The 26,104-nt window shown below is 42.4% G+C and overlaps 1 protein-coding gene across 12 annotated transcripts in view; it reads left to right on the top strand.

The window, feature by feature from the left end:
• Positions 1 to 2,322, top strand: part of RARA (retinoic acid receptor alpha) — a 211,055-nt gene extending 208,733 nt beyond the window's left edge. For all 12 annotated transcript variants that reach the window (XM_032236703.1, XM_032236701.1, XM_032236709.1 and 9 more), the window contains one exon: positions 104 to 2,322. In XM_032236703.1, coding sequence (XP_032092594.1) covers positions 104 to 318 — 215 coding nt within the window. In that variant the 3' untranslated portion in view covers positions 319 to 2,322. The remainder of the gene's footprint in view (positions 1 to 103) is intronic.
• The last annotated feature ends 23,782 nt before the right edge of the window (positions 2,323 to 26,104 follow it).

The following is a 26,104-nucleotide window of genomic DNA, read 5'->3' on the forward strand; positions in this document are numbered from 1 at the left end:
TATTGAGTATTGTTTGCACCCTTAGAGTATATTCTCTTGGCTTACTTAGGAAATGCTCAGGTTATGTTTTGTATTGGTAAATCAGCTGTCTTCCCTCCCACAGGTGCTGAAAGAGTGATAACTTTGAAAATGGAAATTCCTGGATCAATGCCACCCCTCATCCAGGAAATGCTGGAAAACTCTGAAGGCATGGATTCTTTGGGGGGCTCAACAGGAGCTCCTTCCCGTATCAGTAGCTTAGCTCCACCTCCAGGCAGCTGCAGCCCTAGCCTCTCGCCCAGCTCCAACAGAAGCAGTCCTGCCACACATTCACCGTGACCATGCTGGACCCCTGAGCTAGTTGCTTGATCCCCCCCACCCCTCTGTGCACATCAGTCTTTTGCTTCCTGGGTCTGCCTGGACACACGTCTCAGGAGGAGCAGAGGTGGGGTGAAGGCGTAGCAGTGGGACAGACTGTTGCTGCAGGCATTCTTCTCCTCCCTCTCTGTACCACATCAGTCCTGCTCAGACCCAAGAGGGAAGGCTTCTTATGTTCTCCTATACCAGCACACTATTTCTCACTTAGCTGTTCAAACAAAACAGGGTTCCGTTTTGTTTTGCAAGGAAGGGCCCGGCTCTCATGGAGGGAGGCACAGACTTTCTCTGAAGGCAGATCAACAAGTAGATCTGAAGGACGGCTGCTCAAAATTAGGAGCAAGATTTTTTTTTTTTCAAAAAAAAAAAAAAAAACTAGTTACAGGGGGGAAAAAAACTTCTCTGTGGCACGTATCCCCTGCCCCCCTACTCTCTTCTTCAGTCTTGTCATGCACACAGACATGCCTCCACAAAAGTGTTGCTTGCTTCTTGTTGCAGTGAAAATGAAGTAGTGGGGTTTTTTTTCCAGTTGAGTTTGCATTTCAGATATTTCGGGGAAAGGGTATAATGTTTTTTTAAATTGCTCAAACCTTCTCTTCATCCTCAAATTGACTGTGCAATCTTACCTTTGTCTCTTTTCTTGCCGCCTCCTACTTGTTCACTCACATATGCCTAAAAATGTCACCAGCAATTTTTTTTAAAAAAAGAAACATTAGTTCTTCAGTTTCTTTTTTTAAAGTACAGTAAAACATGGAGGGAAGGATTCATTAAAGAATAACTATTATATATACAAATATCTATAAATATATATAAATACATTTGGAAAAAAAAACTTTGTACAAGTTTGGAATTTGAAGGGTTTCTAAAAAGAGGGTGGCAAGGAAAAGGCCAGCAAAACCAAACCAAACCATGGAGATTCATGTATGGGGTTGGTCGTACTTCTCATTATAGATTCAAAACTGTTACCTAGCCAAGTACTTGAATTTGGTAGCCACTCTTCTGCGAACACTATGCCAGGAATGACTGAGAAACTTGGCTTATTGGTAAGTAATCACGAGTTCATGCAAAGTTGCTAATGAATTCTGCTCAGCTTAAACAGCCAGAAATGCCCAGTGGCAAAGAAGTTATCACTGCATTCAAAACAATTCTTGGCTGAGCTCTTGTTTAAGAATACAGAGTCTGCAGAGCAAGGCATATTTAAAAAGAAAAACCCACAAGCCACTGCTCTAATTTGCTTTGGTCCTATTTTCAGAGAGAGCTAACTGAAAGCAATAGGACAACATTCCTTGCTGCCAGAATTTCCTGGAGTGTGATTAAGTTTCAGCGTTTTCTGCAACTGTGGCTAGTATGAGTTAAAGATACTTAATTTTGGCTAGTCATGTACTTACTGGCTGCTTTTATTTGCAATATATCTTGTTTGGATCACGTGGGTACAAAACTAAAATCTCACCATTCTCTTTTTTTATTTCTATTTTGGCAAATGAAAAATTGAGAATTTAGGGGGTTCTGAACATTGTGATAAAAGTATTGTTTTGAGCAAAATGCTTTGTTTTCTAAAGGTGTGTGTCAGTGTGTGCGCGGGTGTGTGTGTGTGTGTCAAAAACACCTACGTTGTTACATGTTCTTACTAACAAAAAGCCAATTTCTCCCTCTCACTCAACTCCTGATTCTTATTATAAAATACTTTTGAAAGAGCAACTTTAATTTTGTAAGGCACAGAATTTTATCAGGGGGAACATATTACTTCTTTTCTTCAGTCCACTGACCTTTGTTTACTTTATTGGTTTCTAGGTTGAATAATTTGTATCCTCTTTTGGAAGAGAAAGATTAAGGGCTGGACTCTAAAGAGTTAATGTTGGAAGCTTTGGGATGGGTGAAGGGTCTCTTTTCTATAATGATTCACATAAATATCACAAACTTGTTGTGTCTTGTGACCCAAAGGCTTGGGGAAAGATCGCTTTTCAAAGAGAATAAGGCAGATAGACAATCACTGTAGTCCTTGAACATAACAGGACTAGCTTTTGAGTTTCATCTATAACATGATACCACTAGACTTCATCCCTATTCCTATTTATCTGGAAATAAGGATTGTTTTCCATCTGCTCAATCCTACCTGTGTTTATGCAGAAGTAAATCAGAGAGGCTTCGTTTCAAGGCCGTGGAAATAGGAATGAGGCCCTTCAAACTCCTGCCCCATTAGGTTCAAAACAACTGCCCTGGGTGGATTCCTGATTTATCTATAGACAACACACCATGCTTCAAAGATGTAGCCAGCTCCAAGTCCCTTTAGGGCAGGCTGAGGAGATTATCAGTACAGTTTATTCTAGGGTTTTTTTTCTTCTTTGTGTTGAGATTTGATTGTCTTAGAATATGTGACATGACATTTAAACAGAATTGTGGAGGGTGGGAGTAGCAACAAGATTTTTATTCTCATAAAAGCCCCTCCTCCCTCAGGTTGCAAGGCATGTGCTTCACACTTCTCAGATATGTATATAAAGTTGTTATTTCATATAAAAAGATCCTGGCGACTTTAGATCCTCCCATAATTGTTAAATTGGGTGGGGATGGGCTTGTGAGATGTCTTATGCGTGTCCCTTAAAAGAAATGACTGCCTGGTGTAAATGAACTACCTTATTCTCAGCCCTATTGCATTAAGTGATCAACAATTTATAAGGGTTAAGCCAGCAGGGGTTAGCCATGGAAAATCAATGGACTTTTCCTTTGATAAGATAATATACTTTAAAATATTAGATACCAAGGAGTAACAATAAAGGAAACCTGTGTATGTTACAATTATATATTGAAATTTCAGAAATATTTGGCTGGTTGCCCTGGAAATAGAACTAGACTGATGATAAGGTGAATCCACACCTTAGTTCTTACATCAATGTGTAATAACTTTGCATACAGCAACGGATAGCATTTGTAAGGGCACTAAGGTGGAATTTCGATGGCACAGTGAGCTTTGTTTAGTTTAGAAAGCTTTTACTAAATGAATTACAACTACACAACTATATTGTCCCAAAGGTGCTTTTTCAAGAGGCAACTGGACTTTCTGGTTTTTCTTTGAAAACGTGTTGCTTCTCATCCAAGAAGCTTCTTCAGCTGAAGATGAATGATGAGAAGCTAAATGTTTTCAAAGAAAAAACAAAGTCCATTTGCCTCTTGAAAAAGCATCTTTGGGATAACCATGACCTGGATGACTGAGAGTCTCCATAGACATTTACCCAATTGTATGTTTTTGACAGCAAAGGCAGAAATACTCTGCATGACAACTCAGTGCTGTCCAATCAAAGTGGAGAAACATGCTCATATTTAACATATCATTAATATATGGATTAGGTGCAAAAATCAGATGAGTTTGTCAATATTGTTCCAGTCTGAGATTAATAAATAGGTTAACAAGTAAGTAATTACTATACTCTTTCCAAATCATCTGCCTGACCTATGTTAAGAAACCACAAAATATTGGACTAGAAAGGTTATAATTCATCAGAACAAGACAATTCTTACCAGATTCTCTCCTATTTAGAGTTGTGTGAAATCCTTTAGTTCATCTTGGAGCATGTTAATAGGAAACCAGCAGCTTTTAACATTGTCATTCTTCTGAGCATCTCTTTGATGAAGCGGAAATTGAAATGTAAGGAAGATGAAGAAGTTTAGGTTCGTAAACCCCCTTCCCTAAAGTTGCTACCTTTCAGTTATGTTGGACTACAATCTTCCAACATGGACATACTTCTAGCGTTTCAAAAACACTTGAGAGAAAAGTTAGTTTTTCTCATACTTTTGTTTTAGAGAATATGACATTTGAAAAAATATGGAAGGTAATCTTTTAAGTAGCAAAATGGACTGTTTGTGGTTGGGACAGCTAACTCCCAAGACACCTAATGAAGCAGGAGGATGCTCTTGAATATTTTATAAAACTCCAGTAGGGGAGAAATGATTGTGCAGCAGCTTTATTCCAATACTTCACCAGAACTTTTTAAGAATGGTTCAGGCAGAAATTCTGCAAGATAATTTTTTTTCTGTTGTGAACAGAATAAAATGGAAGAAAAAATAACAACTATCCATTTTATAATTGCTATTAGTTTCCTGGGTGCCCCAAAATTGTGATTAGAAAAGTAAGGTAAAATAGATATACCACTTCACATTATTTCACACTCAGAAAATATACCAAATTTGTTTGATCATTGACATTTCTCAAATGATGATATTATGTTTGTTTTCTTCTGTTACATGCAGTGGCATTTTCTTCTTCTTCCATTGGTGTTCTCATAAAACCTTTTAAAGATTGGAAGTTGACAATCAGAATAGTGTTTTGTTGTATAGAGTCATGAGAGCAATCCTAATATGGATCAGTTGTCAAGTGGGACAAGTCACCTCTTGTGCTTCTGTGCTTTTTCATTTGTTTGCTCATGGCTACCCCGAGGCAGACAGGTTTGATGGAGCAGGCCTATCAGGCTGCACCCCCTTAATGTATGAACAATCCCTTTTTGTTAGGATCTTGCTTATCATCTAATAATGTTGAATGGACTCAGAAGAATCACAGGGTTTAAAGTAATCTGGTCATATGATTGAAGGAGACGGAGTTGGAAATTTTGTCCCTTTCTATTTTCTTTTTGGTGGTGGGATTTATAAATGCATTTAGAGTTTTCTAAGGTTTTTCACCTCTTACCAGTTGTACAATATGATGGGGTGGGTATGCTTAGTGACCTAAGCGATATAGAAGCTACTCAACTTTGCTTTAATGATGCCAGTAGCTAGAACCAAGTCCAGGAAGAGATGGAGTTCAGCAAACCACCTGTTCAGCAGTAGACATGGAAAAGGTGCTAAGGGTATTTTATTATTTAATCAAGATGGAATATTTTCAGCTCTGGAAACAAAGTTCAGCTCTTCCTTTAAAAACTGCAATTCTTAGCACTGGAAAACATACGTTGTAAGAGTTGGTTAAAAAATGAAATAAGGTGTCAACACCTCTTTTAAGTGGAGGTGACAAATATGGAGCCTATCTGGGTATGTGGTGGGGAAGGGGAAAATAATTTCTACATTGTGCTGCAGTATGATAGTAAGTATAGCAAATACTTGTGTCAACAGATTTCATCTGATTTCAGTCTGTATAAGTCTGTATAAGTGCTTTTGGTTTCAACTGTTCTAAAGCCAAGCTTAGCTGAAATTCAGTTACACTGTACTGAAATCTTTGCTTCTGAAGGCTCAGAGGTACATTTGGTACACAATAGTGTAAAATGGGTATAGTTGCCACTCATTAATCAAGCTTCTTTGCCAAATGTTGTGAGAAGAAAAATTACCAAGTATGCAATATCTCATTTATGCACAATGCTCCTTCCCTCAATATAGGACCCACAGGTAAATAAGTTTAACATTGAGACTACAAATGTATCGGAATCCAGGATAGTGTGTATTAGTGTGTAAGCCTATTCCGCAAAAACCATTTTCTGCACCATCAATTTTAAAAATGGTACCTTGGTTGCTATTTCTGTTATTTCAAAATCTCATTGCCTTGGTCCAAACTGATCCCATTCTGTAGCATCCTTCCTCTCTCTGTGCAAAGGGAAAGATGGTGGGGTGGGGGAAACAACACACTGACAAATGCTGGTTTCCTGTTCAGAGTGAAATAGTCAATGGCACCCCTGCTGCTTCGCCAGGCTAGTGAGCTGTCAGGCCAGCATTTCCCTTCCAGGACCTGAAGCTTGGAGCTTTTCCAGCTGAAAAGAACTTCAAAGTAGGTTCTTTTGCGCTGAATGTACATCATCTCTGTAGGCATAATGAAGACTAGCATGGGATTACTGTACACTAATGTGGAATTAATCAAAGAATGATGAGAACACCCCTTGTGCAACTCACAAAATGATGAACAGTAGCCAAAGATGGGGAGGGCTTTAAAGTCAAAGAAATGGGAATGGTTGTGATAAACTGCCTCTGAAATAAGATAAAATGAAGATTTGAACAGCAGAATAACTTTCTGATGAGGGAATGTGATGCGCCTTACATCTGCCTTAGAGAGAATGGTATTTGAATTCTTTATCTTTGGAAGTCTGGAAGCCAGTATTTTACCAAGTTTATTGGAAGAGAGAGCAAAAGACTGCTAGAAGCAGATGAGATACACAAGCCTTTTGGTAACATCGAAGCCAGTCTGAATTTTCATAAATGGAATTATTCAGAAGCCACTTTAATTAATCTGAAGAACTGATAGTTGCACCATCAGCTTTCTTCTTATACATTGTGCAATATTCAGTTGAGTAAATAAGGACAGCAAATATTTCCCAGCAGTTTAGCAGGAGGAAAAGAATGGCCAGAGAAACTGTTTGAGAAAAATCATCTGAAGAGCTGCGCCTAATCCATCATGGATGATTGAGAAAAAACTTCTTGCTGAGTAAGCAGAGACTGTAGGAGGAATACAAGGTAGGCAGTCCCCAGGGAGTGAGCTCAGTGAGTCAATGAACAGGGATTAAATAGATATTTTTCCAAAGAAATCTCTTAAGTTAAGCACTGTACTGCACTAACCTGACAGTCTCAGAAGGAACAAGAAATAAAAGCTGGTTGTTAGTGATGCCTTAGTAACCAAAAATGCAAACAAACCAAGTAATCTACACTCATGACCTGCAATGTTTAGAGCATGCTATTCTTTCCCCCAACCCATTGGCATATGGTTGCATTAAATGCAGGCTTGTAGCAGTTATTGCAGGCCAGGGAAATGGAGAATCAAAGGTTTGGAGCGATGATCAGCTATAATTCAGCCAATAAGATAGTAGGTTAAAAAGTTTCCAAGTCAGTTTCAATGCTTAGTTACTTAATGGATCAATCCTTCAAGTTTTCTTGACAACCGAATAAAAGTGATGTGCCATTATCTTCCAAAATGTTTTTTTTTCAACTTTCCAAACTAGACCTACAGGTAGTTCTCGATTTATAATCCAATTGGGATCAGAATTGCTAAGCAAGGTGGTTGTTAAGTGAATTGTACCCAATTGTACAACCTTTTTGCCACAGTGGTTAAATGAATCTGCAATTATGAAGCGAATCACACTTGCTCAGTGAATCCTGCTTCCCCCATTGACTTTGCTTGTCAGAAGCAACTTGGGAATGTTGCAAATGGCAATCACATGACCCTGGGATGCTGCAATTGTCATAAATACATGCCAGACACCAAGCACCTGAATATTGATAACATGAACGTGGGGATGCTGCAAACCAAGTCATTGCCATTGTAACTTTAAAAGGTAGTAAAACAAATAGTCATGAGTCGAGGACTATCTGTATTTGAATTATTGGATATGCAAATTGTATTGGTAAGAACCATTTACTTCTGGAGTTATGAGAGATCTAAATGATGGGCTGCTGACATGAGTTGTTCCTCATAAGACCTGGTAAAAATGTGTTGACCAAAGCATGCTGAGCTGAATAGAAGGTCTTTTAACTGAATCCTGTGAGAGATTGAAATGAAAACTCTGAAGTGGGAATCTCAAATAAAGGCTTGTCTTCTATAGAAACAGCTGGGAATGTAAAACATGTGAAAAAAGTGTTACTGCTGGTGTTTCCTCAAGGAATTGCAGATAATTATTTTCAAAAGCAAGTTGCAGGTTTCTTAACTAATAGGGGGATGTTAATTCCACCAAAACCTACTGGAAAGTTCCTAACGTGTCACTTAACAATTTCTCCTTCAGAAGATGGAAGAAGTCTCAAGAGCGTTTATTTTGACTTGATGCCAACTAATAAAGAGTTGAGGAAGTAGAAATAGTAAAAATATTGGAAAGTGGGTACAAGATAATGATAATATAACCATGGAATTCTTGATTTTCAGGCAGTTAAATATATTCAAATTCATATCTTGGATTTCAGGCCTTCTGGTTTTAATAAATTTAGCAATAATAATTAGAATCCCATAGCCGGAAGAACAAATGGAAAAAGAATTCAAATTTAGTCTGAATTCCTACAAAAGGAAACACTAAAAGAAAATTACAAATCATTCCAATGGGAAAAGAAATAGGACAGTAGAAGAAACCAATGATGGTGTACAAAACTTGCGAAGACTTGAAACAAGCAAAAGGCAACGCATAGAAGATGGAAAATTCAACATGTCATCAAGAAAGAAGACACATAAATGGATCAGAACTGTAGAGATGGGTTCAAGAAAGCTGAAGCTCGGTGTCTCAGTGAGGAATATTTCAGACATCACAAAGGTCATCTTTAGAGGTCTTCAAAACAGAGGGAAAAGAATCCATATGCTGGCTGCTGAATGAAGTGAAGTAAGAAATACAGAGCCTCTTATCTCCTATTTTGGCTCAGACTTCTCCAACAAGAGGTAGTTGTGAGGAGGAAGACAAAGAGGCAGGTGAAGCACGAGGTTAAATAAAATAATTTCAACAACAACAGCTCAGTATATTTGTTTATTTCAAAGAAGTTTAAATCTCAGGCCCAGATGAATTATTGAGTTATTGGGAAGTCTTGCTGATGTCTGATAAACCCTCCATAGATGGTGTTTGAGAAATCCTGGAGATCTGGTATAATGTTAATGAGTAAAAAAAGTAGTTATCAGATTTGTAGATAACACACAAAATATTGGGATAAAAACTCAGAAATGGCATTCAAAATGGGATGTGCAGGACTTTTGAGTCCTAAAGGCTTCTGGGAGGGAGTGGCCATGCTTGTTGTACCTGTTGGTGTCTGCTTAAAGAAGCCACACCTTTTTGTGGACTTGTATTCTTAACTATGAACCCTATGAAAAGTTTTTCCTAAATAAAAAATAAGAAAACAATGATTGTCTCAGATGTGTTTTAGCTCTCCTACTCAGGCATTTTTCAAATGACGACCGTTGGTTTCAATTGTGGATCTTACTCGTGCAATGTCAGCCCTTTCCACTCAAAAGCCAATGTTTCCCTGCCCAGTCCTCTCCAATTAAACTGACTGCTGCTGAAATGATGGGAGTTGTAGCTCACTTGTCCTCATGTTTCCTTGTATTCCGCCCAATCCTAGAGCAGTAGATCAGAACAGAGAATAGAACAGAATAGAATAGAATATTGTCACCTTGAATGTACACTAATCGGCGTACATTAAAATGAAGTTACATTGCATACAGCTCTCAAAAGGGTCTCTATCTCTAATACAAACATAAACATGACAAGATAAATAAATATAAAATTATGTATGTACCCACATATATGAGACACAGAAACAACACAGTCTAGTTTGGATGTATACATGTACATAGCAAGAGAAACAAATCTTGCAAGTTTACCAGACTGATGGCATAGGTAACAAAGCTGTTGCAGAATCTAGAAGTCCTACTATAGATACTTCGAAACCTCCCAGAGGGGAGCAGCAGAAATAGACCGCAACGTGAGTGTGTGGAGTCTCTAACAATGCTTTGAGCTCTAAGCACATAGCGCTTATAAGCAATATCCTGAATGACAGGAAGCGAGCTAATCTGTCCTTGCCACTCTCTGAATGGACTTTCTATCTGAGGCACTGCTGCCACCAAACATTGCACATTGATTCAGTTTGTTAAAACACATTTGATCGTGCCTCTGTAAAAAAGGCCGGGATAGAAGGAGAAAGATGCGATCTTCTCATCCAACGCAGGAAATGCAGATGTTGGTTTGCATGCTTTGCTGACATTTGGAGAGACCAGTTCAGATTGTTAGTTATCTGCACCCTCAGATACTTAATATTGTTGACCATCTCTACAGCTGCATCTTTGATACTGAGTGGAGTATAACTATGCCCCTCTCTTTCTAAAATCTACGATGATCTCCTTTGTTTTATTAACATTTAGAACCAGGTTACTTTTATTGCACCAGTCAACCAGATCCATAACCTCTTCCCTATATGCATCTTCACTGCCATCCCGGATAAGACTCATCACTGCTGTGTCATCCGCATACTTCACAATATGATTTGTAGCAGATTTGGCACAGCAGTTGTGGGTCATCAAGGTGAACAGTAGCAGACTCAAGACACAGCCCTGTGGGGAACCTGTACTCGAGGAGATTGAGTTGGAGACTGGCGCCTGTCAATAAGGAAATCCTGTATCCAATTACATAATAGGCCCAGTTTGTTCACCAAATGCTGAGGAATGATCGTATTGCACGCCAAACTAAAATTAATAAACATCATTCGCACGTGGGTATTCTCCTCCTCCAGGTGTGCCAAGCTAAGATGAAGCCCATAGGAAAGTGCATCATCTATAGAGTGGATCTTCCGATAGGCAAACTGTAATGAGTCAAATGTAGGGGGAAGGCATGAAGCCATATATTTCTTTACCATTTTCTCAAAACACTTCATCATAATGGAAGTGAGTGCAACAGGATGGTAATCATTAAGACACGTGATGTTGTTTTTTGGGGGCACTGGTACAATGATGGCAGTCTTAAAACACAATGGAACCACTACAAGAGGTTGAAGATGTCTGTGAGAACAGTGGCCAGCTGGTCGGCACACTCCTTAACTACTCACCCAGGGATATTATCAGGGCCAGCAGCTTTCCGAGTATTGACTCTTCGCAGGATCTTCCGAAGAGTTGTCTCAAACCTGAGTGCCTGATCATCAGGAAGGGAAACAGCCTTCTTTGCTGGAACATTGTTTGTGGCCTCAAACCAACCAAAAAACCTATTTAGCTTGTTTAGAGAATCCATGTCCCCCTTACATGTCAGGAAAGCTGCCTTAAGAGTAAGTAATGACCCAAATACCTTGCTCCATGCGTCTCAGGTCCATAGGATTTTAAAAAAATGTTTCTGACTGTAGGCCTACTTTGCTGTTTTTATAGCAAGTCTCAAATCAGCTCTTGCTATTCTAAGTGCTTCCACATCACCTGATTTGAAAGCGGTGTTTCTCACCTCCAACATCGCATGGACCTCCTGTGACATCCAAGGTTTCTCATTTGCTCGTATTGCTTAAGTTAACATGTTGCTTAAGTTAATGCATGACACACACATGTATCCAAAGCCTTGTCTAGTTTTGCCTTAAAAGATTGGTGGTCTGAGTATGCACAAAAAAGAGTCATAAATAACTGATGCATTTATTGTTTCTACTTTTGGCCACAAGAGGCCAGCAAAAACCTTTAGCAGTTGCTGACAATATAATGAAGATATATTTCTAACACTTGAGCAGAGGGAGAAATCTTGCATGGCCATATTCCTCCTTGTTAACCTGCAAATCCCAACCACACAGGTAAGAAGGAAGGAGATGCTGCTGTTTAGGTTGGAAGATAGGCATGTAGCAGAATATTCAAGGGGTAGGGTCAAAAAAGTCAAAATGACAGCCACTACACCGTGATGGAAATTATGCCTGGTTTACCTGTCTGTCATAAGTGCAAAGCCCTTCATGGTATTGGACCTGGGTACTTGAGAGACCGCCTGCTGCCAATTACCTCCAATAGACCGATTAGATCCCACAGATTAGGCCTCCTCCGAATTCCATCCGCCGGCCAGTGTCGACTGGCGACTACCCGGAGGAGAGCCTTCTCTGTGGCTGCTCCGACCCTCTGGAACGAACTCCCTGTGGAGATTTGAACCCTCACCACCCTCCAAGCCTTCCGCAAAGCCCTTAAAACCTGGCTGTTCCGACAGGCCTGGGGCTAAAGAACTGTTGCCCCCGTCTCGAATGGTATGACTGTTGTGTGTTTTAAATTATGCATTGTTATGTGTCGTTTTTTAATTTTTTGTCTGTATCCCCCTTCCCTGGTTTGAGTTGTGAGCCGCCCTGAGTCCCCTTCGGGGGAAAAGGGCAGCATATAAATATAATAAACAAACAAACAAACAAAGCTTACATGACATTATCGTGTGAACAGGCATCGCACTATTGTGGCTGCCATCTCAACATTTTTGTCCATATCCTGTGGACCCACCTGGATGCAGCCCCTTTCCCCCAATGAATTCAGTTATCAGTTATCCAGGCTTCCTCCCAGGTAATTCTTAGCAGGATGTCCAGTTCCTTTTAAATTTCTATTTCAGCTGTGCATTTAATGTGGATGTTGAATTAAAGCTTGCCTAAGTTTGTCACAAGCTAAGGCAAAGTATGGTCTTTGATTTGCAAAGAGCCAGTTCAGTCTAGTAAAACACCAGACTAGAAGGCAAGTGACTGTGAGTTCAAGTCCCACTTCAGCCATGAAAGCCAACTGTGTGACCTTGGGCATGTCAGTCCTTCAACCCAACCCACCTCATGGGGTTGTTGTGGAGAAAAGAGGAGGAGGAAGGTGGGTTGGATGCATTCGCTGCCTTGACTTATTTATGAAAATCTATCAAGTCTTCTGTTGTGCTTAGTTCACGCCAGCTGTAGAAATACTTGACCTTGAGGAAATAGAGAACAGTAAAAACATTTATAAAAAACAAAAAGCAGCCTGCCTGCAGCCTGCATTCCTAAAAACAAAAAGCAAACTGCCTGTTGTCCTTCAGAGTTGTGATGACTATGTCTCCCCCAAATCTTTACTGTCGTCCTTGCCATTTTATAAAAAAAAGAGGTGGATGGCTTTTAGCTCACAAACAAGTTTACCCAGTATGAATAACAACTACTGACTCGCTCTTGCAGGGGGGCGGGGGGGGGGGAGAGAAATGCACAATGTTGTCTTCCATCCCAACCATACCCCAACCAGACTACAGGTAATCCTCAACTTATAATCATTCATTTAGTGACCAATCGAAGTTACAACAGCACTGTAAAACTGACGTATGACTGTTTTTCACCTAGTCAAGTGATTAAAATTTAGACTCTTGACAACTGGGTCATTTATGATGGCAGTGATGTCCTGGGATCATGTGATCAACTTTTGTGACTTTCTGGCCGCAAATGGAGAAGCCAAATTCACTTAATAACCGCCTTACTAATTTAACAACTGCAATGATCTGCTTAGGAACTGTGGCAAGAAAAGTTGTAAAATGGGACAAAACTCACTTAACTCTCTTGCTTAAACAAACAGAGATTTTGGGCCCAGTTTTGGTTTTAAGATTACCTATACTGGAAAAAAAAGCTTGACTTGAAAAATCAGACCTGCAAACTGCCCCATTGTGGCCATAGTGAAGAAAGGGGCTGAAATCCAAACAAGGGTTTCTTAATATGACTCCATTTCTAGCTGCTTTATGCAAGGAATCCAGCAGCTGAATGTGGCAGTGTGAAAAGCACAGGCCTTCTAACCATTTGTTTAGTGACCATTCAAAGTTACAACAGCATAATAAAAGTGACTTATGACTGTTGTTCGTACCACCGTTGCAGCATTCCATGGTCACATGAATCAAAATTTGGTTGTTTAGCAACTGGTTCATATTTATGATAGTTACAGGATCCCCAGATCATCTGATCACCTTTTCCAGCCTTCTGACATGCAAAGTCCATGGGAAAGCTTGATTTACTTAACAACCATGTCACTAATTTAACAACTGGATTGATTCACTTAACAACCGTTTGAACACCATTTGTCAGCTGTGACCAGGGGGGCATTTGCCCAGGTTCGCCTGGTGCACCAGTTGCGCCCCTATCTGAACTGGGAGGCTCTCACAACAGTCACTCGTGCCCTTGTGACCTCTAGGCTGGAGTACTGCAATGTGCTCTACATGGGGCTGCCCTTGAGGAGTATTCAGCGACTTCAGCTAGTCCAGAATGCAGCCACGCGAGCGATTGTGGGTGCACCTCGCTTCACCCACATAACACCTATCCTCCGTGAGCTGCACTGGCTACCTGTCGATCTCCGGATACGCTTCAAGGTGCTACTTGTCACCCATAAAGCCCTCCATGGTAGTGGATCTGGGTACTTGAGAGACCGCCTACTGCCAATTACCTCCACACGACCTATTAGATCTCATCAATTAGGCCTCCTCCGAGTTCCATCTGCTGGTCAATGCCGACTGGCAACCACACGGAGGAGAGCCTTCTCGGTGGTAGCTCCGACCCTATGGAACGATCTCCCCGTGGAGATTCATACCCTCACCACCCTCCAGACCTTCCGCACAGCCCTCAGAATCTGGCTATCCCATCAGGCCTGGGGCTAAGATTGTAACCCGCCCGAATGGTATGAATGTTGTGTTTTAATTATGTATTGTCTTATATGTAAAAAGTCTGTTTTCCCCCCTTTCCTTTTGGATTGTGAGCCGCCCTGAGTCCCCCCAGGGAAAAGGGCGGCATATAAATAAACTTCCAATTCCAATTCCAATTCCGTGGCAAGAAAAGTGGTTAAATGGGTCAAAACTCATTTAACAACTGTCTCACTTAACAACAAAGTTTTTGGACTCCATTGTGGTGGCAAATCAAGGACTACCTGTAGACAGTTCTGGTGTTTTGGGGAGGTGAATGTTGTGGTATCTTAAGGCACAACTCAATCCAGCGTCTACTACGAAAGGAAAGAGTGCCAGCTCGATGGAGAGTTAACAATCTCTCATAGAGGCTGGCTGGAGAATATTATAAACCAGTGCAAAGTATGGAAACCAACCTAAATTGAACAGTATCTAGTCAATCTTTAGTAGTAAAAAAAAAACAAACCCAAATAAGATCTGATCTAGTTAGTGTTTGGCTGGGAAACCGCCATGAAATCTAGGGCTGTCTCACTTAGTAGCAGAAATTTGGGGATCATTTGTCATAAATCAAGGTATCCTTCCATATTTGTTTCTAGGAAAGCAATTGGCCCATTTCCTTGTAATCATTCTGTTGGGAGAAAAACCTAAGTTAATACTGGTTTTGGGTGAAAGGTTAGTTGCATTCTTATCCACAAAGAACCCCAAGAATTGCAACCAGTCTCATCCCATGGCTAGCTAAGCATTAACACAGGATCCTGGCTCAGAAATGATTGACAGACACTTTGAAGCATATAACAAAATGAATTGGGTATTTTCTCTAGAAGCAACTATTATTTCTTTAAACGTCCTTTGCAATCCCTGAGGGAAAACATGCAACAAATGCCTATCTCTAGACAAAGATAAAACTCAGACTAAACTATATGAAGTTTTGGCAGCTTATTTGGCAGGCGCACCTGGTCTCAGGATATGAGAATTCAGAGTGCCCTTGAGAGCCTCAGATAACTGCAGAGCCGAAGCTTCTGCAGATAAGCTCTGCTGATGTACTGTGGTTACTCCTCTATCGCCAGGCCTGTGATCCATCTTCTGGCTATTTTTTTTTCTTTCCCTCTCTCCCCCTCTTCTGTCCTTGAGAGATGCTTGGGACTCTGAACTTCACCGAAGCTCACATCCCTGAAAGAAATCCTTTCCCATCCCCCCCACTGAGGTTGAAATAGAGATTTCATAAAGTTGGGGAATGGGGGATAGCTGATGCTTCCCTACTCTAAACTGAAATGGATATCCCAGGATATCCAGCCAGTTCAGGGATGCCAGGCAAAGGGGAAATGCCTTTATCATTAGGTCGGGTCTCTCTTTTTGCTTAAATCCTGCAAGTTGTAATTACCACTGGCCTCAAAAGCAGTAAATTAAGCAAGGGGGGTGGGGTTTACAGGGTAATGTATACAATGCATGATAGGAAGATGTCTCAAGTATTCATGCATCTTGCACAATAGAACTGCTATTATTATTCACCACGGGTGGTTCTCATTAGCAAAATCCTCACAAATTACCACTGTTCACTATTCACATTCTCTGCATGTGAAATCTTCCTAAACTTGTGTCAGATTCCTTCCTTCCTTCCTTCCTTCCTTCCTTCCTTCCTTCCTTCCTTCCTTCCTTCCTTCCTTCCTTCCTTCCTTCCTTCCTTCCTTCCTTCCTATAGGACTGCAGCAGAGCATTCATAGTTACAGGCCCTCTTTTCAAAGAGGTGTGTTTTTGATGCACATGTCTCCTCTTTGTATTGACCTTTGTATTCATTTTATCTTTGTAGCCACAATAATTCCTAGCAACCTATTTTAGTTATTCTAATCCTTACACTGTGTTCGAATACTATGAAAAAAGCTAAAAAAAGGGGGGGATTTATTTGAGCAGGTGCTTCCCCTTGAGATATCCCTTCTGCCCAGCATTTGAAACCAATCAATAGTGCTGGTTTGAAGTCCACTGGTTTTTGTCAATTTCCAGAGAAAAGGTTGACCATTTTCTTTCATTTTAAGGAAAATAAATAATTAAGACAGAGAGGTCAAACTCTTCTTGCACTAAGTACCAGCTTTGGTTCTGTTCTGGGGATTGGCTGCCATTGGAGTTTTTGATTGGGGGAGGGGGCGCAAGGTGAGGAAATCTTAATGAATCTTAATGAATCTTTTTTGACTTTGACATCTCATTACAAAAATACCCGAGGCCTTTATTTCTGCAAGACTTCCTTCTCTTATGTTAGTGAAGCCTCTCTCTTCAACAGTCATCCCATGCAGGAATATTGAGTGTACATGTTCATGGACGAAAGATGCAACCCCCTTCAGCAGCCTGTATTGCCAAAATCCAGAAGCCCAAGGACATCACCTCTAGGAACAAGCAAACAAACAAAAACATCTGGAGGAAGACTGAAGGACAAGTAGGAAAATGAGGAGGTGCAGCAGAGTGACTGGAAGAGGATGTTAGGACATTACTTGCACTGCTCTCATGTAAAATGCTCAGATCAAAATCTGTGCTTTACATAGCAGTTCCATAATTACAGCTTCTAATGAAGTTCTACTTGCAAGCTATATACTGAATATATTTATGCATGTCAAGAAAAAAGGGGTTAATATGAGAAAGAAGGGGAGGGTGAACAGTGCCAGATGATCCTGTTTGTTTTTCTTTTTATTTTCCTCCCCTGAGAGCCACCTCTGAGTTTGGGGTCCCATTCCATCTGCAACAGGAAGCACCATGGTTGACCCCTGGCCATCAACCTCTGCCACCACCCCTGCAGAGGCAGTCCCTTCCCCCAAATAGCAGTGAGCGGTATTGAAAACACAGAGGAGCAAAGGACAGGAATTGTTCATTTTTGCAAACACTTTGGCATTCTTTATTTTACAACCTGCAGTCTACAGCCATCCACATGCCACCTATCACTCCTCTTTACACTCACATGATTCAAAATAGAAAATAAACAAAACCAGATTGCCTAATGAATGAGATAAACCATGAGCCCACAGGTGTTATGTGTAAATTGAATAACTTTGGGTTGGCTAAGAATTCAGTAAGGTCAAGAAGGGTTAGTAGAATATTGGATCAAAAGATATTCTGGAAAAAGTAATGGAAAACTATATACATATTTTTATTTGTATCCCATCTTTATTATTTTTAAAGGCAGAGAAAGCATCCATCACACCATGGATCATTTCATGTAAGCAAGAAATTGCCAGGACCTGGTTCAAACTTTCTAGCCATGACTTTCACTTGCTCCTGGAGAAGCAGATTGGGACAATGCCACCCCATCCAAAACCAAAGATGGCAATTCTCCATGGACCAAGGAATCCATGGGCTATTAGACTAGACAATAATTTATGATAATCAAAACTTGGAGATCTAATTGGAAATAGTTGTTCAGGAGTAAAAGAAGGCATTCCTCTCTTGTCCACATTTGTGATTGCATCTGCTTGGCCACCTTAGAACATAAAATGCTGAATGAGAGTGTTTTTGGCCTGATCCTGCCGTCTTGTCTTATATTCTTGGTGTTGGCAAGTTTGAGATTTGTTTTTATCCTTCAGAAGTTGGTACTATGAGGGGATGCAATTCTTCATGAGACGGTGTCAAGGCTTCCCACTTAAACAGCAACAAAATTTCCCCAAATTGGATATGTTTAAGGTATTGTTAAGTCTTGATTATGTTTGCCATAGCATAGCGTCTATTTTGGTGGATCTGGCAGAGTTGGCTTTCAATTAAGCAATGCTATCTATCAGGATCCTAGAAGTGTGCCTTCTCTTTCTTAGTTCCTGCCGTCTGGAAAAAGGTTAACCCTTTGAGATCTGAACACCCATCCTCAGCCTTAGTCCTGCTGGTGTTTCAAAGGGATCTAAATGGCCCTTTGCCTTTGCTGGTAATGAGTGAAGCCTCCTTTTAATCTACTTTGGTTTATGTTTCCATCTGTTTGATATTCTGCCATCTCTCCCCTTTTTTTTGTTTCCTGTTTTTAATTGTCTTCTTTTCGTGTTTTAAATTATTTGTAAACTGTCCGGAGTTTTTAGGAGTTGGACAGCATATACATTTTAACAATAAGAAGAAGAAAGACCAAAAAAAAATCTGGATAGTGAATGTGGCAGTGCCTGGAAACAGCAGAATAGAAGAGAAAGAACTAGAGAAGATAACAAAATACAAACACCTACAAATAGAAATAGAACAACTATGGCAAAGGCAAGCAAGGTACTAGCAATAGTAATAGGCGCCTTGGGTGCAATCCCAAAACAACTGGAGCGCCACTTGAACACCATCGGCATTGACAAATTTGCCATCAGTCAATTGCAGAAGGCGGCTTTACTTGGAACAGCTTCCATCTTGCAACAATATCTGTAACACTGTCAAACATCCAGATTTGTCTATCCTTGGTAAGGACTTGATAGGTAGACAAAAACTGCCAAACCCAGTCTGAACATCTGGTTGACTGTGCGATTACTACTGATAATAATAACAATAACAATAACAACAACAACAACAATAATAATAGCAATAATAACAATAATTGAAAAGAAAAAAGTATGGTTCATTGACATTGCAATACCTGGTGATGCACGAATTGAAGATAAACAGCAAGAAAATATCACAAAATACCGGGACTTGCAAATTGAGGTTGAGAGACTGTGGAAAAAGAAATCATGTGTTGTCTCGATTGTAATTGGAGCCGTTGGAGCAATACCTAAAGGGCTCCCTCGCTATTTGGAAATTTAAATTTATCGGACTTGAACATTCCGACTCTACAAAAAACCACCCTACTTGGAACAGCTTATATCCTCCGACGTTACCTTCACAGTTCCTAGGTCCTTGATTAGGACTTGAGCTGTTGAGCTACCAACCAGCTGCAAAGGCTGTGAATCTCACCAAAGATGATTAATAATAATAATAATAATAATAATAATAATAATAATAATCGGCACACTGGGTGCTATTCCAAAAGCACTGGAATTACATTTAAAACAGTTAAAAATTAACAAAATCACCATCAGTCAAATGCAAAAAGCCGCACTGCTTGGATCTGCATGCATATTACAAAAATACGTTATGACGTCCTAGGTCCTTGGGCGGGGCCCGACTAGTAACCAATGCCAAATCCTGCGAAACAACTGGCCACTGTGATACAATTCTGTTGTTGCTTAAAATAATAATAATAAATACCTGGTTGATATCTAGGATGCTGACAGCAACCCATATCAACCACCAGTGCCAGTCAATGATATTTGTGATGCATTGATGCATGAATAAAGTATATAATAATAATAATTCCACCTTATTCGGAACTGTCAGACTTTACCTAAACAGCTCTTAGGTCCTTAGTTAGGATTTGAACTGTTACGTTTTTGCCAATCCCAGACTGAAGCAAATTGAAGATTAAATCGATGATGATGGTGGTGGTGATGATGATGATGATGATGATATGCATTATGCCCATTGTGAATGTTTGAAAAGCTACATAGAATCAGGACTGACAGTTGCAAGCCACAATGTGTCTAAACAACTGAGTTTACTGAACCATAGCTAGTAGCAGCTTTCTTCACTCTTTTCTGTTGAAGAGGGAAGGCTTGAGGCAAATAGAGTAAGGTTAAAAATAAGTGCACAATCATCTTTTTATTCTCATTTGTTTAAGGTTCAAAAGACATTTTCTGGACAGCTTTAAGAGGCTGAGATTCTGGAGCCTGCATCAGTTGAGGTTTTGAAAGGATGCCTGCTTGGCAGTGTAATTCCTTTCTCCATCCATAAATAGATTAGGTACTAAATTTTCTCCAGCACAGAAAGATAGGCTTTTGAAATTATAACCCCAGTAGGTTTAATGCATGGAGACTGAAGTTATTAACCATCGTCTTACTGAATGCTACACAAGAGTTAATACAGTAGAGGAAAAAACTGCCTTTAATCTAAAAACAATTGGCCAGGGAAATAATGTCCCAAGGGAAGAGAAGAGGAACATTTATCACTGGAAATATTAAAAATAATCTTGGATAATCATATATTTTTGGAAGGGCTGATAATTTTGGTTTAGCATACTACACAACCATGTCCAAAATCACCTCAGAGTTGTTCATTGCATGATGAGCAAATTTATTTACAAAACAAAACAGTGCAGAAAATGTGTGTGTATATATGTGTGTGTGCATGTATGTATGTATGTATGTGTGGGTGTGTGTGGGTGTGGGTGTGGGTGTAAACTTTTAATGAAATATTACAAGTTTAACATTTTGACATTAAACAGAGAAGAAAAGGAAACAGCTGCCTCTTCTACTCTGTGGGTCAACTGTTATGTATACTATTTATCTATGTTTGAGTACATATGGATACATGGTATGGTATAGGTCATAAGGGACCTTCCAGATCACCTTGTCCAACCCCTGCCCAAGGCAGAAAGCCACCAGTAAAGCATTCTTGCCAGATGGCCTTCCAAAGTTTGTATAAATGTTCCCAATAAAAGAGTGACCACCACATCTCAAAGGCAATCTGTTCCAGCTCCTAGTATTAAAAATGTTTTTTTTCCAATGTCATACCCAAAATTGTCTTTTAAACCCATTGTTTTTTTTTAATCCTGTTTTCTGGACCAGTTTTGAACCATTCTGCCATGTCTTCTAGAATGATAGCCCTTGCGGTAGGTCAGGGTAGCTATTAAGTCTCCCAGGCTAAATATTTCCTGTGTCTCCAAGTATTCCTCATGAAATTTTCTTTCTATCCCTTATTATTTGGGTTGCTGCTATTTGGGTATCCTTCAGTTGGTCAGTTTTTCCGGAGGAATTTTGCAGGATTAGCCAGGATTGGTATGGTCATGTCCAATTGGCCTCAAGACACAGTTAATTTGAAGCCACGCCTCTGTGCCTCCTTGCTTCTGGTTCCCAGTTTCAATTCTGTCTGGCCAAAGAAAGAAAAGTTGCTTTTGGTTCCTGATTCTTCCAAAAACAACCCAGTGCCATCCTGCAAATTCCTTCTCCCTACCTTCTTCCCCTTGCCTCCAACTGATACCTGGAAGCCTCCCCTTGGTGTGGCTTGCTCCCAGTCGCCGGTAAGGGATTTAAAAGTTGCTTCTTGGGGCTTTAGAGGCAGGACGCCATTATGGCAGCCATATTGGGGCCTCAATTCCTGCAGACCACATGGGCTGGGACAGAGGCTACTATGAAGCCTTGTTTTCAACCCTGCCTTCCTGGGTGGCCATCTTTTCTACAGCAGCGGCAGCAGCAAGGCCCTGCAGGCCCAGATCAACACTAGGGGGCCCAGAGCCGCATGGCTTGCAAAAGGGGCAGGAAAGGTCTTCTAGAATCAGTGTTTTTCAACCACTGTGCCGTGGCACACTAGTGTGCCGTGACATAGTGTAAGGTGTGCCGTGGGAGAATTACTTTATATATAGTCAATATAGGCACAGAGTTAAATTTTTTAAACATTTTCTAATGGTGGTGTGCCTCGTGATTTTTTTCATGAAAAAAGTGTGCCTTTGCACAAAAAAGGTTGAAAAACACTACTAGATTTCGTCGCGTGGAGGCCTTGAGTGATTGGGGGAAGCTGTTTTTAGTCGCTGCTGTTTCTGGTGTGCTGAGCCTGGTGGGGCTCTGACCTGGTGCTATGGCAGAGGCAAAGGAGAGGCCGGATTCCCCCCCCCCCCCATTGTCCCCTGGGGAGGGGACCTCCAGTGGGGCCCGATTGAGACCCACAGCCTCTGTGAGACTGCAAAAAACTGCAGCAGCTGGAAATTCCTGCAAGGCCTTGCAGAAGGATGAGGAAAGGAGGCACAGGGCTCTGGAAAAACAGGTGTCCAGGGCTGAACAGAGGGGTAGGCCTAGTTCTCCCTTGAGGTCTAGATCGCCCATTAGATCCAAGTCTAGGTCTCCTCACAGGGGGGATTCCCCAGTGTATCTCAGGGACATTTTACCTTCCCCCACCACTCTCCATGGTGGAACAGGGCCCCTATCTAAGGGATCCTCTTCAGGGCAGGGGGGGCAGGGGGGATAGTCCCATCAGCCCATCATTGGCTCCACAGTCTGAAGGCTATGCACAAGAGAAGGAGGATTCCTTCATTAGAGACATGGAGCAGCTTCCAGCAAGCATTCAGAGGTTTATCTCCTCTGCAATTTCACATGGAATTTCTGCTGGGTTACAGAAGGGATCTGTGCAACCCGCAATGGTCCCTGGTGGGGGGTGTGCCACTGCTCAGGCCAGGCTGAGGCCTTCCCCCTTGGAGGTGCGCCAGCCTGTTTCTCCTTCTCTGGCTAGCGAGAGTTCCATGGTGGGGGATCAGGTTCAGAGAGAGGTAGATATGTCTGATGATGAAGATCCCTCAAAACCTGAGGCACCAGCATTCTCTGGTCTGTTTTCTCCGGATTTATTCAAGTCACTGTTGCGCAAGTCCAGGGCCACAGCGCAGAGCAAAAATCTGCACCTTAGTTTCCGAAGCAGTCCTATCGTCAGTCAGTTCAGGAAGTGCTGCACAGCAGGTATTTTCCGAGATTGGATAGGCAGTCGGATAGGCACTACACCAGGGATAGGCCTAACTTCCAACCCCAGGGGAAGAGGCCCTTTTGGGGGGGAGATGGTCGTCCCTACCGCCGGGGCAGATAGGTCAATAGCGACCCCACCCATAGGCGGCAGATTGCTTCTGTTTGCCAACACCTGGGCTGAGATTGCCATTGATGCCTGGGTTCTGAATACCATCAGATTTGGCCTGCGCCTAGAGTTTCTCTCCATTCCACCGAACCATTTTCAGACGTTTTTGGTTGCCAAGAGTAAAGATAAACGCTCTCTCATGAGGCAGGAGATCTGACAACTCCTAGAGATTAGGGCGGTGGAACTGGTTCCACCGGACCAAGTGGGGTGAGGTTTCTATTCCAACCTCTTTGTCGTTCCAAAGAGTTCGGGGAGATGGAGGGCGATTCTGGATCTTAAACTGCTAGACTAAATTAGTCTATAGAAGATTCAAGATGACATCGCTTAAATCCATCTTGGCAGGGGTCAGGTGCGATGACTTCATGGCCTCCATCGACCTGACAGAGGCTTACCTCCATATCCCCATCTTCCCTGGCCATCGTAAGTATCTCAGGTTCTCCTATTTAGGTAGCCACTACCAGTATAGGGCCCTACTGTTTGGCTTGGCATCGGCGTCTCAGACCTTCACTAAGGTCCTAGCCGCAGTGGCGGCTTACCTCCGTGAGCGCTCTGTCAGGGTCCAATGTTATCTCGATGACATCTTAGTCCAAGTTTGAGCGAGTGAGGGAGGATCTTTCATTGCTGGTATTCACACTACAGCAGTTAAGTTTTTGGTTAACCTAGATAAGAGTTCCCTCGTTCCCGCCACCAGGATTCCTCACCTGGGGACCATCATAGACTCTAAGCTAGGGAAGGTGTTCCTGTCCCACAACCGTAAAGTTAGTTGTTAGCCTTAGTTAGACAAGTTAGAAGTCAATGTTTTGTTCCTGTAGTAGTGCTCTCCAGCTTGTTGGGAAAATTCATTTCTTGCATAGACATGGTGCCTTGGGCTTGTCTACATGCGAGGCTGCTCCAGTGGTATCTCCTGCTGCATCGGAGGTCAAACTCCAGCAATCCCAAGGAAAAGGTTCCAGTGACACGACAGGTACAGCTGTCATTGAGGTGGTGGCTCTCCCCAGCACTACATGAGGGCTGCGAGTTCAGGGAGCCGGAGTACCTCATCCTGACAACAAACACCAGCTTGTACAGGTGGGGAGCTCTTGGAGTCCCGGATGACGCAGGGGCGTTGGACCTGGTTGGGCCTCCAACACAATATAAATTAGCTGGAACTGCGAGCGATTCACTTCACATTGCGGCACTTCAAGGACCATGTTCGGGGATCAAGACGTCTTGGTGCTGACTGACAACATGGCGGTGAAGGCCCACGTCAACTGACAGGGCGGCACATACTCCATGGCTTTTTGAACCGAGGCGATGGCACTTGGCGCCTGGGCGGAGAGGCATCTTCGATTGCTCAGGGCGGAGCACATCACAGGAGTGAACAACCATCAAGCCACCTGGCTCAGTCGGGCCACGGTTGACCACGGGGAGTGGAGCGTTTCTCCAAAACTGCTCCAGGCCATCTGCTCCAGGTTTGGCCATCTGGAGCTGGACCTGTTTGCCACACCGCAGAACGCTCAGGTGGATCGGTTCTTCTCTCAGTTCCCAGCTCAGGGGATGGAGGGAGTTGACACGCTTTGGATTCCGTGGCCAGAAGGCCTGCTCTACGCCTTCCCTCCCCTTCCCCTTCTCCCTGGGGTAGTTCGGAAAGTGATATCAGAGGAGGCAGAGCTCATCTTAGTGGCGCCCTACTGGCCACTCTGGACATGTGCCTGTCAGTGTCACACCCATGGAGGAACCCAGGGAGGGATGTGGACCTCAGACAGGGGAACCTGGTGCATCCCGAGCCACAGTGGCTGCAGCTAGCCATGTGGAGATTTAGTGGGAGCGCCTAAGTGTCGCCCAGCTTTCACAGAGGGTGATCTCCACAATTGAGGCTTCACTCAAGGGTTCCACCACTAGGATTTATGATTCCAACTGGCGGGTCTTTGCAGAGTGCTGCCAGGTCTTGGGAGTGAATCCTTGCGAGGCTTTGGTACCACACGTCTTGGAGTTCCTCCAAGATGGATTGGATAGGGGGCTCTACATGGCATCCTCAGGAGACAGGTGGCGGCTCTCTCCACGATTATTCAGGGAGAGGGGCTCCTTCCACTTTCCCATGTCCCGTTAATTAAGAGGTTTTTGAAGGGTGCGGGGAATCTCCATTCCCCGGTTGTCCACAGGTTTCCGACATGGAGCCTCACTACGGTTCTCCAAGCAATGATAGGAGCATCATTCAAACCTCTGAGGACAGTTGACCTGAAGTTCGTAACCCTTAAGGTAGTGTTCCTTGTGGCGGTCACCTCAGCCTGTTGCATCTCCGAACCGGGGGCATTGTCCTCTTTGTACATTCCCCAATAATTGGGTCATCCTGTGGCTGGATCCGACCTTTATTCCTAAGGTTAATTCCCTTTTCCACAGATCACAGGAGGTGGTATTACCGGATTTTTGTCCAGACCTGTCTCATGATTTGGCACCGACTGGATGTCAGGTGTGCCTTGTGCATTTACCTGAGGTGCACGGAGGGCCTCAGGAAGTCTGAGGTGCTCTTTGTTTCCTTTTCCTTTGTTTCCCTAGGGAAGAGGGTATTCTCCTTGGCTATAGGGAGGTGGATCAAACTGGCCATTGCATTGGCCTATGAGGTTCAGCACGTTACGGTGCCCCAGGGCATCACAGCACACTCCACCAGAAGTGCGGCTAGCTCGGCAGCCTGGGCCACACAGGCGCCTATGGAGATGGGTGTCCCCATCTCCCTTTATCAGGCACTACAGGTTAGACGCATTTGCATCGGCTGATGCGGTGTTTGATCGTTGGGTGTTACAATAGGTGGTGGCGCATGAGGAGCCCAGGACCAATAGTGCCCCCCCCTTGAGGGACATTAACTTGGGTATATCCCAATCCTGGCTAATCCTGCAAAATTCCTCCAGAAAATAATAGTTGGTCTTACTTGAACTGTTGTTTTAGGAGGTTTTGCAGGGTTAACCAGGTTCGCGCTCTAGCATTGGTCCAGGGGTGGGAGGAGTTCAGGGGGTAGGGTGCGTTCCCTTATGACTTGTTTTCAGTGTTTTGCAATGGTCTTGACTCGTCGAAACTGGGAACCAGAAGCAAGGAGCACAGAGGCATGGCTTCAAGTTAATTCT

Source organism: Thamnophis elegans, chromosome Z, assembly GCF_009769535.1.
Source record: "Thamnophis elegans isolate rThaEle1 chromosome Z, rThaEle1.pri, whole genome shotgun sequence".
Taxonomy (NCBI): Eukaryota; Metazoa; Chordata; class Lepidosauria; order Squamata; family Colubridae; genus Thamnophis; species Thamnophis elegans.